This window comes from Terrapene carolina, unplaced genomic scaffold (genome assembly GCF_002925995.2).
Source record: "Terrapene carolina triunguis isolate 2854851 unplaced genomic scaffold, T_m_triunguis-2.0 Scaffold42, whole genome shotgun sequence".
In the NCBI taxonomy this organism is placed as follows: Eukaryota; Metazoa; Chordata; order Testudines; family Emydidae; genus Terrapene; species Terrapene triunguis.
Genome location: NW_020664393.1, coordinates 69,622,968 through 69,638,233, shown reverse-complemented (window position 1 = coordinate 69,638,233; position 15,266 = coordinate 69,622,968). Strand labels below are relative to the sequence as shown.

The following is a 15,266-nucleotide window of genomic DNA, read 5'->3' as shown; positions in this document are numbered from 1 at the left end:
CAGAGGCTAATTCTATACGCTAGTCTATCCATTGCCTCTCTGCTGAGAGTGCTGGCTAGGAATGGTAGTTGCGGTGCGAGTGTTTGTGATGTAGACACTTATCCTCTAGGAACTAGACCATAGGGTTGCCAACTATCTAATTGTACAAAACCTAACACCCTTGCTCCGCCCCCACCCCACCTCTTCTCTGAGGCCCCGTTCCCACTCACTCCAGTCCCCCTTCCTCTGTTGCTTGCTCTCCCCCACCCTCACTCACTTTCACTGGGCTGGGGCAGGGGGTTGGGTTACGGGAGGGGGTGAGGGCTCCGTCTGGGGGTGTGGGCTCTGAGGTGCACGAGAGGACTCCGGACTGGAGCCAAGGCGCTTGGAGCACGGGAGCGGGCTCAGGCAGGGGGTTGGGGAGCAGGAGGGGGGACAGGCTCCAGCTGGGGGTGTGGGCTCTGGGACAGGGGGTTGGGATGAGGGTGGGGGTTCAGGGTGCGGGCTCCAGGAAGGCGTTTGGGTGAAGGAGGGGGCTCAGGGCTAGGTCAGGGCATTGGGATGCGGGGTCTGGGAAGGAGTTAGGGTGCGGGAGGGGTTTCTGACCTGGGGCAGGGGCTTTGAGGTGGGGCTGCGGGGTCTGGGAAGGAGTTAAGGTGCGGGAGGGGGTTCTGACCTGCGGAAGGGGGTTTGGGGTGTGGGCTCTAGCAGGCGGCGCTTACCTCAGGCTGCTCCCAGTCGGCGGCGCAGAGTGGCTAAGGCAGGCTCCCTGCCTGCCCTGGCTCCGTGCTGGTCCCAGAAGCAGCCAGCATGTCCAGACCCTAGGCAGAGGTGCAGCCAGGGGGCTCTGCATGGTGTGCGCTGCCCACGCCCACAGGCGCCACCCCCGCAGCTCCCATTGGCCAGGAACCATGGCCAATGGGAGATGCGGAGCCAGCGCTCGGGGCGGGGGCAGCACGTGGAGTCTACCTGGCCCCTACGCCTAGGGGCCAAAGGGACATGCCAGCCACTTCTGGGAGCTGCGTGGAGCCAGGGCAGGCAGGGAGCCTGCCTTAGCCCCACTGCACTGCTGACCGGACTTTTAACAGCCCGGTCAGCAGTGCTGATCGGAACTGTCAGGGTCCCTTTTCAACCAGGCATTCTGGTTGAAAACCAGATGCCTGGCAACCCTACTAGACCAAGAGCATCAAATTCATTTCACATTGGCTAGAGAACAGATGGTTTTTGTGTGTTTTTTAAATTTATGGATGTTTAGCATAGGAACGTATGCAACTGTAGATTGCCTGGCAGAAAAGAAGCTACTTAAAGGCACCATAAATCGACCGTAACATGATGCAATTTAACAGCTTTCTTTGAGGATTCCCCCCCCCCATTTTAACTTTCTTCTTTATAAAAAAAAACAACAACTTTAAATATAAACTCCAGCTAGTCTTAGCTACAGGCAGTTTGTGACATCTGTTCCTAATACACTCATCTGCAGTGTATACATGGTTCAGGGCATGATGAAGGGAAGAGAATATTGAATGAGACACTCAATAAGTAGACTCAAATATTTAGTCTGCTAAACTTGACAAAAATCTGCACCATAGCAGCATGATAGCTTGGCTAATGAAGCCTCACTGAACCTAAAGCGTTCAGATCGGTTCTTGTCTCAGACATACCTAAATGATACACAGACATACACATATACATAGATAAAATATATATAACATACGCACACACACTTGTATTTGCGATTGGTCTACACTGGGGTTCAAACTGAATTGGGAACCACATCTCAACTCTCTTTAAGCATAACTCCAACCAACTGGCTTCTAACATGATTCAGCTTGCCAAGTTATGGATGTTAGGAACCTCCTTGAGCTAGAATACAGTTCACGTTGTGTTAAAAAGCCAGTAAAGAACAAGCCTGGGACAATCCTGAAAAAAAGCTATTCATAGTGCAAACCAAAATTCGGTGTGACTCATAGAATCGTAGGACTGAGAGATCCCCTGCAGGACAAAGCATTATTTAGACCATCATGTCCTGGTCTAAGCCAAGCACCCTGCATTTAGGACTCCCAAGCTCTCTCCACTGGCTCCCTTTTATATGCAGGATAGAGAGCATGACAAACATACCGAAGGGCTCCAAGAAGTTGACCTCCATTATGGAGGATATGGGTCCCTCCCTGGTGAGCTCGACATCCACAATTTGTTTCTTCTGGCAGTGTCTTGACACCATGCTAGCATAACTCTGTCCCCAAAAGGACTCTGCAATGCCTCCCATTACATCCCTCCCCAAGAAAAGTCCCTGATAGCTTCCCACCTTGTGTCATTAGAGCTCATTAATGATGGTGCCCAAATCTCCCCTCCTCTATGACCTCCAACACACCAGTCACCTACTAATCACCCTCCCTCTTCTCCATCCCAACTACCTTCCTAGTCCTGGCTGGTCAAAAAATTTTCTGTCACAACTGTTTTTGACAGAAATTTAGGTTTTCAACTAAACATGGGGATGTTTTTGCAAAAAGATATCAGCTTTTCCAAACAAAAAAATGATTTTTCATTGATAACCTACATGCCCAAAAGCCAAAATATTTTTAGGCCAAAAACTAAAATGGTTTTTCATTCTCAAATGCCACTGCGCTGCCTCTAAGGAGTTGTAGTTCAGGTGCCTCATTCTCCCATTTTCCTCTGTTGGCCAGGCTCCTCAGCCATACTACATAGTCCATGATGCACTGTAGCCATGTGATTGTCATGATGCATGGCCTCCTCTCACCAAGAGAGGAGATAGTCTGACCAGGGAGCCATGCCTACAGAAGAGAGTGGGAGAATGAGGTATTCAAACTATAGCTCTCGCGAGTAGGATCCTGTGTAAATCACAATTTCACAGAGAGCACAGAAATCAAGAAAATGCCCCCAAACTGTAATCTTTTAACTATTTTTAAAGGAAAATGTCTACAACAAATTACTTTACCTAGTCAGTTTTAAGACAGCATGAATTTTATATATAACATTAGTCAAAATTGACTAAACGTTACTTGTGTAAGCAGAGTCAGGATGAGCTCTACCCTGACATCTGGTGGTGAATTATGGCGAGTGTGGAAAAGAACTCCAGGGGCGGATCTCGTTTGCATAGGCACACCCACACGCCTAGCATGAGCCCACAGCAACCAAAAGTGGTTACTTTGGCTGGTGTGGGATCCCCAGTTTCTCTGTTATTGGGGCAGGAAGAATAAAGTTTTGTTACCCTGATTCTGTGAATCAAGGCCAGTGGAACTGTTGTATGACAGAAGGACTGAGTGAATCCGTCACCATTACCTAAGTAGCATTTGCTTGTCAAGGGGCATGGGTTACAAAACCCAGTGAATTGAGAGAGGTTGGGGGCAGGTATTGGTACCTGGTGGTGTGGGGCCCCTGCGTGAGCCTGAAACACCAATTGCACCTCCTCCTCTCTCCACTGTTGAATGTCAGAGCTAACTTTGATTCCCTTAGGAGTCTAGTTACAGGCTGCTGAGCTGAGTTCACTTTGGGCCACTAGTGCACCAGCACTGGGGCTCCCCTACTATGAGCTGAAATCACTATGAGCTGAAATCACAAAAGAGCTAAAGTTACTAAGAGCTGAGATCACTGAGGCTGTGTTAACTAGTGGGGGAGCCTGAATTGCTAAGCGGCTGGCGGAGCAGTTTGCGGGGACGGCTGGAGGAGCCGCTAGCCGAGTGGAGCCTCGCGGGGACGGTTGGAGCAGAGCAGAGCGGAGCTGAGCGGCTCACAGGTCGGTGAGCGGAGCGGAGCAGCTGGCAGAGCGGAGCCTTGCGGGGACGGTCGGAGCGGAGTGGAGCCGGGCGGCTCACAGGTCGGTGAGCGGAGCAGAGCAGAGCAGTTCGTGGGACGGCAGGAGCGGCTCACGGGACAGCAGGTGGAGTGGAGCGGCTCGTGGTGAAGGCTGCGGCGGAACCCCACGGAGAGGCGGCCGGTTGGTCTCGGATCACGTAAGGTGCCCCTTAACACCCTGCGCCCCTCCCCCCTGAACTCTGGGGCTGCACTGACCAGGGACAGAGACTTTGGGGGGTTGTTGGACTTTTGGGACTTTGGTGATTCTTGGGTTGCTGGACCCGAGAGACTTTGGGGTTGTTGGACTTTTGGGACTTTGGTTGCGGGTTTCAAGAACCAACGGGAAAGGACACAGCCCAATTTGCTGGGGTGGGTCTTCGCTCATGGTTTGGTCTATGACCTCTAGTTGTGGTGTTTTCCCAATTTAATGCTATGTCGCTTACCGCTTGTTATTAAACATTTTTCTGCTACACCGAGGCTCTGTGCTTGCGAGAGGGGAAGTATTGCCTCTTCGAGGCGCCCAGGGGTGTGTGTAAGATTTTCCCAGGTCACTGGGTGGGGGCTCGAGCTGGTTCTGTGTCACGCTGTTGGGAAGGGACCCCTATGTACTGAACCCGGCCCTTGCTGCTATCACTTGGCCTGGCAGAAGGGTTACACTTGTAAAGTTCATCCCATCCTTGAAATTGACTTAATTTACTTGTAAAATTCATTCCATATCAACACCATAAAAATCAATACTTTGCCATTTACAGTTGCAAATTTTCTTTTAAAAAAATCATAATTTACACAGGGCTCTACTCATGAGGCTGCACAGCAGCATTTCTGAACCAAAATATTTTGATTTTCTCTCTTTTTTGGGGGGGGGGTGAAAAATACCAAAATTTTTCATCATGTAAAAAAAAAAACCCCTCATTTTCTGACCAGCTCTATTCCCTACCCCTGAGATTCTCCTGAAAGCTCAACATATTCCAGGATATACTTGACCTCCGTTGTAGAGCAGAAGGAAATCAGTGGGTCTAGTCACATGAGTTCGCACTTACCAGCATGAATGAAGTTGGCACAATCAGGCCGTAGTTATGGGGCCACATTTTTTTTTTTTTAAAGAAACCTGGCATGTTTGCATAGAAATCCATGCTCAACTGTGGCCTATTTCTGCCAGGGCAGTTAGTGTCATTGCCAATGCAAATCAAAGGGCACCAAACAGGATGACAGAGGAAAGAGGAGAGTGACATGAACCTGGTGGAGAAGTGCTAGTGGGGGGGGCAGCATTCTAGCCAGTGGTGGAGATGAGGTGGGTTTACAAACCTGGAGCTAACCCCACTAGGCAATTCTCTCACTTTTCCTAACAATGAGCAAGGCCAGCAAGGTCACACTAATACTAATGAAATGACCAATCACCAGCATGGAGCACTGCACCCTGTGCACAGCCCAGTGCTCTTCTTACCTATCGTAGGCATCCCTAAATTCTGGTAGGGGCATTCCAGGCTGCCTCCTTGAGTTCTTCCAAAAATAGCGGAGTAAATGGCTATGACCATGTTTTTCTTACAGCTCAGTCTCAGCTTGTCGTCTTCACAGGCCACTTTACTCTTGTACTCGTCTGGAAAGAAACAGAACGTCTCGTTAGTCAGCTGATCCACAGCAATGTGCAGACAGCGAGCAGGGAAAAAAAGTAAGCCAACCGTGAAGAGATTCCTTCCCCCTCAAGCATACGTTGGTAGATTCAGTGGGGTCTGCTGGTTGGTGCCCAGAGATTGACATGGACTTAGAGATCAGAAGGATCCCCACCCAGTGACCATATTTGCTATGATAATGAAGATGATAATTTGCATTTAGTATAGCCCCTTCCACCAGGAATTATCAAAGCTTTTACAAACATTAATTAATATAGCCTCGTCACACCTGTGAGAGGTGAGCAGAATTCCCGTTTGCCAGATAAGGAAATTGATTCACAGAGGTTAAATGGCTTGTCTGTGACCAGGCAGAAAGCCTGTGGCAGGGACATGGAAAGAAGCCAGGTCTCCTGTTCCTTAACCACAAGGCCATCTGTCAACCCCCACATGTATGTCCCGCCCATTAACGCAGCTGGAATGTGAACTGGGCGCACTGTGGTCCGCAGGCAACAGCAGCTCCGCTGGCGCTGAACAGGAGCCTTCCCCTAGTGAGTCACTAAGAGCTGTGCTAAGCTTGTTTTATGCTGGGAGTTGCTCTTGCCTATCAGACAAACAGATACACAAAGTTGCTCTCAAATCTGATTTCAAACAGACAGCCGGACGTCACAGGACGTCGTCCTGCTCTTGCAAAGCTGATGCTGGCGGAACAAACCCTGACTTTGCACGCATCAAAAAGAGACTAGGGAAGTTCAGTCACAGGAGACCATGTGTCCTGAACTTCTCTTTATTATATTATCATCTGTATGACTGGAGCACACAGCGGCCACAACTTAGACCAGGCCTCCATCCTGTTAGGCACTCTACAAACGCTTAGTAAGCAACAGTCCCTGTCCTGAGGAGCCTATAGTCTAAATAGGCATGGGGAGAGGGGGGGAAACAGAGGCATGGAGAGGTGACATGCCAAAGGTCACACCACCAGGAAGTGTCCACAATGGCTTCATATAAATATAGGAAAGGACTAGACTAGCACAGGCTGCATGGGTGGATGGGGATGAATGTGCCTTATGTTTTCTCTCTCTCATGCACCTGCTCAGGGGCCAGTCACAATCTGGCCCTAAACCTACTCAAACTGTTACAGTATGTGTACGACTCAGTCTAAATGCAAGCATTCGTACTGGTGGGTTTCATGTTTCCGCCTGAAAAATTAAATGTGCTTAAATGGCAGAGGAAAGGTGGCAGTGATATTCAGCAAATGGTTTACTTGACTCTAATCCCCAGTGCAGTCATTTGTAGGGGCAACTGAGATTTGCAATGATTAAGATATTTGCTAAGGATAATATACCCTTTATTGCTGGTGTGTTTTCAGAGATATTGGATCAAATATAACTAGAGAGAGAGAGACTGGGAAGGGGGAGGAAACAGCTGCAGGCTTTTCTAGACACAGTTCAAAGATCTTTATACAAGGTGATTGTAACATAGATTGAACAATTGCAGAAAAGTAGCAATAAACATTTCTAACGGAAAAATTGGCCCTTGCAAATTGTAGAGTAACCAACAAGATTTCCTGTAATTAGACAATGTGTACATGGATGTTAATTCATTGTACTGTAGCAAATTACTCAGAAGGGATCAATGGAACGTGGACATTTCTACATATGGCCAATAACAATTTTATGAGTGATTGTGATTGGGAAGATCAAAAGTTAACATTAATGGTCTCAATCTCAGAAAAATCTCAGTGCTGAAAGCTCTCAAATAGAAGCACTTACAGTGTGTGATGGATGGGTCTTAATTCCAGAGGTGTATTTAGCATGCAACTATTTTTAAAAATGACTTACTTGAAAAACGTATGTAACATTATTGTTTAAAAAAAAACAAATGACCATATGGGAGAGTGTTGGGAGCAATCTTTGGGGTGTATATTTGCTGAGCCTATTTTACAGTTCAAAGAGCTGAGAAGACATGGTATCAGAAATCCATATTCATCCCAAAGTTATAAAGCATTCAGATCACAGACACAGAGAAGGTAGGAATGGAAAAGATTTAGTAGGTGACCTTTCCCATCTCCTTGCCACTGCAGGATTATTTCCTACAGAAGATTCTCAAGAACACTGTCTTGTCCAGTTTCAAAGGACTGAATTAATAAGACTACTTGCAAGATGCTACTCCAGATTTTAATTGCTTTCACTCTTTGGCGACTTCTCTTCAGCCTAAATTTTCCTTTGCTCAATTTCATTCCACCTCATCCCACCCTACAGAATAAACTCTCCCTACTTCGTAGTTTATACCTTTCTACTACTTCCTGTTACTTCCACATCATCACCCCTGCCAGCCTCACAGTGTCATTTAAACAAGCTGCACATTTATTTAGTTCTCTTCGCATCTTTCTATGGGCCTCTCTTTGTGTTTAAATAGGAAGTCCTCACCAATTTGAAGTCTTGGTGTTCCTCCAATCAGTGCTCAGGGGAGGCCCCACTGATGTAGCTTCAAGTTGCATGGTCTCCCCGCTTGGGTACTGTCCTGAGTTCTCTGCAACCCTTCTTTTAAATCTTTGACCTGTGCTTCCATTCGTGTTTTAGCATTTTTTTGTTCCAACTAATGACTTGTTCTCTGGGTCCTGTGTTCCCTCCTGCACCTGAGGGGGAGGTCCATTAGTGTGGTGGGCTCCACCCACTGCCTCCTAGAATTCAAATCAAATTCAAATGAGGGGAGGGATAGCTCAGTGGTTTGAGCATTGGCCTGCTAAACCCAGGGTTGTGAATTCAATCCTTGAGGGGGCCACTTAGGGATCTGGGGCAAAATCAGTACTTGGTCCTGCTAGTGAAGGCCGGGGGCTGGACTTGATGACCTTTCAGGGTCACTTCCAGTTCTACAAGATAGGTATAAATCACCCTGATACATGCTGACCTGAGTTTGTCTGGGCTGCATCCATCAATTCTTTGAACTCCTTCATAGAGCTGTGGACATTGTCCACGGTATTCTGCTCAGTGCTTTGGGTTCCCTCATTTTGTACCTAGGATCTTCACCCCATTTCAGTCTATTCATTTGTTTTCCTCCATACTCAGCTAAGTCTTAATTAATTAAGGGAGATATCCCATCTCCTAGAACTGGAAGGGACCTTGAAAGGTCATCGAGTCCAGCCCCCTGCTTTCACTAGCAGGACCAAGTACTGATTTTGCCCCAGATCCCCAAGTGGCCCACTCAAGGATTGAACTCACAACCCTGGGTTTAGCAGGCCAACACTCAAACCACTGAGCTATCCCTCCCCCCTGCTTCAGTCCTGTAGCCCCTCCCTTATCTGAGGGGTGGGGCCTTCAGTTGCTTGGTGGACTCTGCCCATCAATTCAGGATTTAATAGGCCAGCACACATCCAGTAATAGTTCCTCTGGGAGGCATCAACTGACTCCCTGGACTCCTTCTTGAGGCAGTGGACATTGTCCAGGGTTCTCTGCTGCATGTCCCCCACTGGATCCCTTGTTTTGAGCCTGTGACCTGCACTTACTTCCCTGTTTTTCATTCCATAATCAGTTAAATGTAGAGGTCTAGGTCTAAGAGGTTTTGTTGTTCTGGTGGGCTCCACCCACCACCCTAGATTGTTAATAAGCCAGCACATTTCACAAACACTGAAATACACAATGAAAAATTCAGAAATTTTTTTGATTCAATTTTTTTTTTTTAACTGCACTGAGTGGAGTTTTAAAAACTAACGTGTGCTAACCTGATGCCTGGCTGTAAGTAGTTATCTATTCAGAAAGTCATCTGACTGTAGGTCTACCCTGCCCGTGGCTGACCCATGCCACCTGACTCGAGCTTGCAGGGCTTGGGCTAAGGGGCTGTTTAATTGTGATGTAGACGTTCAGGCTCAGACTGCAGCCTGAGCTCTGCGACCCTCCCACCTCTCCGGGTCCTACAGCCCAGGCTCCAGCCTGAGCCCAAACATCTACATCGCAACTAAACAGCCCCTGAACCCGAATTCCACAAGCCTAAATCAGCTGACACGGGCCAGCAGTGGGTTTTTAACTGCAGTGTAGCTATTCCCTAAAAGTCTTAACATTACATCTAATAAGACAATATATTTACTTATAGAGCAAAAATGTTGCCAGTTTCAAAAGGCATCCTGCAAACTCATCCACCGATAATTTCTGGAGGTTTGAAACTCTTCTGACAAGTGGAAAGATTGTTCTTTACAGATGACCCTGTCGGATTCCTTTTAAATTATCCCTGTGATGCACCCAGCCAATTTGCAGCATTTAAAAGGAGACTTTCCCGCTTGTCACTTTCATTAGACTAAAGCAGTTGTCTTTTTATATTCTGCTTTGAAAAGGCTGGCAGTGTTGCAAATTAACTGTTACCTTTCATTTTCAAAGCCAGGCTCAGATGTGCTGGGTTGGACTTTACTGTCAGAGAAACAAAGCTATAGGGTGATCTAAAGGGTGAAAGAGAAGGGTATTGAAATGTAGACACTCTATTGTGAGAGGAGGTCTACATTTAACACTTGGAGCCGGGGACAACTAAATTCCAATTCCAACTCTTCATTGGCCCTATTTTTTTCCTCTCATACACTGATGTACATCAGGAGTAACTCCACTTTAAATAAACTGGTATAAAACTTGTTTGTGTAAACTGAACTCTGTCCTTTAGTTTCCCCATCTGAAAAATATGTAACCATACTTACCCTGCTCACACAGATGTTAGGAGAAGGAATTAGTAGTAGTTAATCAACCTAATCCAGTTCCGATTTATTCTGTAGTCACTGGGGTTGCCTAGGGCATAAGTCAGGGGAAAATTGGGCCCAGTACTTTTAATTTTATAAATCCTGTGTGTATGTGTGGCAGAGCACTGCAGGGGAAGCCCTAATCAGAGGAAATGGGTTGGGATTGGGCCACTAGCTAGGACTGGCCTGGAAACTGGCCACACCTGCCAGCCTCGTTAACAGGGGCTAAACGCCTGGGAGGAAGTGAGCCTGAGAGGAGGTTGTAGACCAGGAGGGGAGAATAAGCTCAGAAGGAGCTAGCTACCCTATTGCCACTAAGGCCTGTGCTAGGCCTAAGCTGTAAATAGTTGGAGCTTGGTGGTGGGGACCGGACACAGGAATAAAGAGCATGGGTGTTGCACCAGCTTGCAGTGGTCCTGACTCACTGGGGAGCAGGGCCAGGAGGCTGAACCCAGCGGGGCATAGGGAGCACCCTGTTACAGTATGCTAATTATTACCTCATAAAAGTCTACTTTTTAATCCACTCTTTAACATTTTAGAAAATCCATTTTAAACAGGACTCCCTGGACAATTTTACACATCATTTCCTTTAATGGATTCTTGTGGCAAAATCTAGAGTTGGAACAAACATGGTTGCCAACACTCACCATTTCAGCATGAGTCTCACAATATTTGGTGTTTCATAAAGCCCTAGCTCCTAGATGCATATGATTTAGACGAGAATCTCCGCTTTCCTCTAAAATATGAAAGCAAGTTTCTAACCCTCATGTTTGCAGAGAAAAAGCTTGAAAACTCAAACCACCTGCACTCTTAAAACGTTCAAAAACCAGAAGGCAAATTAAAACACACACACACAAAATAAAAAACCCTTTTAAAAAAATCTCATTATTTTTAAACAAATCTCATGATTTTTGGGACATGACTCATGATTTTAACCATTGGAGCTTTCCAGTGCCAAACCTGTATCCCAACACTTTTCCAATTCACTCTTCATTCATTCCAAAAGACATCCATTCAGATTGATTGCTCTATCGCTATCATCCTCGAATAGTTCTCTCACTCCCACGTGAAGTGCCCTATTATTCACTTCTCTGCCCTGCGTACTGCCGGATGAGGCCATGTGCCTGCTCCAGACCATGGCTCAATTCTGCAGATCCTCACCCTCACATGAGTAAAGGCTTGCAGAGGTGAGATCTAGATAACAAGGATGTATTTAATGGGATGTGTGCCTTCTCTTTTGGTTACTCTTAAATGTGTGTTTTCAGGGTATCATGAACTCTTTGCCACTGGAGTACCATTTACAGCTGCTACTTGGCTTCCCTAACACAGTTTGATACTGCTTTATGAGTGAGGCGGGGGGAGTTGTTTTTACTTTTCATTCTAAAATACTTTGACACTGGTTTCTCTACATGTTTGTTCTGGTTAATCATCGTGAAAAAATTCCTATTCCTCTCCGAGTCAGCGGGAGTTCCTATGTCACTTTGACTAATTGTATTAATAAACTTTCCCCCTCACCTCCCCACAACAATCAAAGTCGTTTGTCACCATTGAAATGTCTGCCACAATGCAATCTCAATCTTCAGTGCATAAAGTTATGACAGTTATACACAATGCCTAAGGATCTGCCAATTATTTTAAGTCTATTGTACCTGAGGCCAAAGGTTGTGACCTCCCAACTGCTTCGGGAAATACTATTTACCCATCTGCCTCTGTAAAGAGCAGCTTGGAGAGAACGAGTTGTCTTCATGTACTGTTATTCATCAAAGTCCTAAAAAAAAAACCTGATGGGTGAAAAAAGGATTCTTTACCACCACCACCCCTCCCAATGGAACCCATAGAACACAAACACCAGGGGACGACTGGCTGAGAACTCACAGCTTTATGATTTACACAACTCAAGTCAGAATTGAGCAGGGGAACTGCAAAAGAATGCAGAATTTGCCTTTAAAGCTGTTTACCTCTGGGTACCAGGGTCCTGATCCAACTCCCCTTCAAGACAATGGGAGTCCTTGTATTCACATAAATGGGAACTGACCTGAGCCCCCCATTTGGGTGCTGGATTCTCCTTCGTACCAGAGTTAGTCAGGAGAAACTGCTTTGAAATCAATAGGATTCCACTGGCAAAGGCGAGAGGAAAATCAGGCCCTTTATTTTTCACTGTCACTCGGGTCAGATGGGGTTTCTGTGACCCTCTCCCATACACAGTGCATGCACTGACTGACAATAATTTCTGCATTCACTGACAGTGAAATCATGCATTTCTCTTAATCCTGCTCCTGACAGTCGAGTGATTAGTGTGTTTCAGGGATGGGGCTATTTGACAGCATCTGAAAATGTCTGCGCATCGGTGGCTTAATCAGAATTAACTGCAAGTATTAAAGTTTCATTTATAAGGCTCAGTCTGATCCCAGGCTCCCTGATCTGCTCTCTGACATTTATAACGTTCCTTTATTTACGCCTTTTCATCACCCCGGCGCTTGCGGCCTGAGGTTTATTACCCTTATAAATTTCCACTCCCTACCAAATCGAAACAGTTTTGAAATAATACAGATAAGCAAGAATGAGCTGATGAGTTCAGGGCCTTTTTTACACCCTCAATAGCAAGGCCAGGAGAATGTGCCACTCTAACAGCCCACAGTCCGCCCGGCTTCTTATAAGGCATGAGCCACCAAAGAGCAATGCAGCGAACAATACAGTGAACTTCTCCTGCCACCAATAAAACTGTCTCCCGAGGGAGACTAATGCTTTTCTGACAGGGTTGATAGCTACTGAATTACCAATCTATCCCAGCACTAAAATCAATCACTAGTGTTAAAGGAGCCTGGGATTTCTATAGCTCCAAAAGAAACTATTATTTCCAACGTTCTTCCCTCTTCTTGTGCATAGCGTGCAGCAAATCATGTCAACTTACAATCATGTAAGTCGTAAGGATGGGTGTAATTTAACTAGGATTTTCAGGCAGAGTCCTGAGCTCGGAGGACTTAACTTGTAAAGGCATGATCCTGAGCACACTGAAGTCAGTGACAAAGCTCTCAATGGCTTCAAAAAGAACAGGAGTACTTGTGGCACCTTAGAGACTAACACATTTATTTGAGCATAAGCTTTCATGGGCTACAGCCCACTTCTTCGGATGCATAGCCCACGAAAGCTTATGCTCAAATAAATGTGTTAGTCTCTAAGGTGCCACAAGTACTCCTGTTCTTTTTGCGGATACAGACTGACACAGCTGCTACTCTGAAACCTGTCAATGGCTTCAAAGGTTCAGGATCAGGTCCTAAGGGAACTGAATGGGTGATGGTACATTCAATGCATGCCATGAGGAGGTTCCCCCAAAATCTATTGCCATGTTTTATGGACAGGCCTGCCAACGGGGGGGGGGCAAAGGGGGAAATTGCCAAGGGGTCCGGGCAATTGAAAAGATTTCCTTCCCACCCTTGCTTGTTGCCCCGCGCCTCTCCTGGAAGTGGCCAGCACCATCCCTGAAGCCCCTGGGGGGGTGTCTCCGTGCGCTGCCCCGGCCCGAGCGCCAACTCCACAGCTCCCACTGGTCGGGAACTGCAGCCAGTGGGAGATGTGGGGATGGTACCTGTGGGCAGGGCATGCAGGGACCCCCTGGGCTCCCTGCCTAGGAGCCACTGCGCTGCCAGAGGGGTCTGCTGGTCGCTTCTGGAATTCAGGAGCCACCCAAGGTAAGTGTCGACCCCCTGACCCCTTCATGCACCCCAGCCCCTGCTCCAGCCTAGATCCCGCACCCAAACTCCGTCCCCGAGTCCGACACCTCACCCTGCCCTGCACTGAAACTCCCTCCCAGAGCCCACACCCCCGTCCCCCACCCAAGTTCCCTCCCAGAGCCCTCACCCCCTCCCGCACCGAAACTCCTTCCCAGATCCCAACACCTCACCCCCCCACACACCCAAACTCCTTCCCAGAACCTGCACCCTTCCTGCACCCAAACTCCCTCCCAGAGCCTGCATCCTGCACCCCTCCCGCACCCAAGCTCCCTCCCAGAGCCTGCACCCCACACCCCCTCCCACACCCAAGCTCCCTCCCAGAGCCCTCACCCCCCCCACACCCAAACTCCCTCCCAGAGCCTGCACCCTGCACCCCTCCCGCACCCAAGTTCCCTCCCAGAGCCTTCACCCTGCACCCCTCCCGCACCCAAGCTCCCTCCCAGAGCCCATACCCCCTCCCGCACCCAAACTCCCTCCCAGAGCCTGCATCCCACATCCCCTCCCGCACTCAAGCTCCCTCCCAGAGCCCACACCCCACACCTCCTCCTGCACCCAAACTCCCTCTCAGAGCCTGCGCCCCTACCCCTTCCCACAACCCACACCCTTCCTCAACCTGGTGAAAGTGAGTGAGGGTGGGGGAGAGTGAGTGACGGAGGGAGAGGGGAGAGGGCCTTGGAGAAGGGGCGGGACAGGGGCAGGGCCTCAGAGAAGAGGCGGGGCAAGGGTCTTTGGGTTTGCGCGATTAGACAGTTGGCAACGCTACTGGGTGGGCATGTGGAAGCTCCAGCCGTGCCGGAAGAGCGCGCTCAGCAGCACAACGGGCAGCTCACTGGGCACTAGCCAGCACAGGCGCATCACCGCCCAAATGTCAGGCAGACCACGTCCTTGCGGGTGCGGCTTGGGGGGGGGAGTGCGGGGGGGCATTGACTGTTCTGCCCTGGGGCCCGGAATTGCTGTCGGTGGACCTGTTTACATGGGATGTAGAGACGACTGTTTCCCAGGGGAAAGTTGGGGTCTCTTGAAATTCGTTGAAGGCTGTCCCCTCCTACAGCAGGAATTACATAGGGATGGTCCTTTGCACTTCTTTAGCACCTTTCATCCAAGAATCACACAGTGCTTTGCAAACATTACATGAAATAATAACATGTACATAATGAGTAAAGGAGGCAAAGACACAAGGATCACAGCACCCACCACTGCAGTGCAACCACTTCTGGGATGGAACATGGCAGCTGTTTAAGAGCTACAGTAGGGTTTGAGCTACAGTGTTCCAGTCTCGATCACAACCCACATCCAAACTTGCCCACATTCTGGTCTGGCTCATCACAGTTAAAGGGGTCAGCAGCAAAGTTTGGATCCCAGGAATGTTCAGTAGAAGGGGTTTGGTACAGATCAGTCTCCAACAATCCTTTATACCAT

General features: G+C 48.1%; 1 protein-coding gene across 1 annotated transcript in view; it reads right to left on the bottom strand.

The window, feature by feature from the left end:
* The window catches only part of EVA1A (eva-1 homolog A, regulator of programmed cell death), a 307,412-nt gene that overhangs the window by 164,021 nt on the left and 128,125 nt on the right, over nt 1–15,266 (bottom strand). Inside the window, exon 4 of the mRNA XM_026653233.1 lies at nt 5,237–5,389. Within this exon, the coding sequence (XP_026509018.1) occupies nt 5,237–5,389 (153 nt within the window). The remainder of the gene's footprint in view (nt 1–5,236; nt 5,390–15,266) is intronic.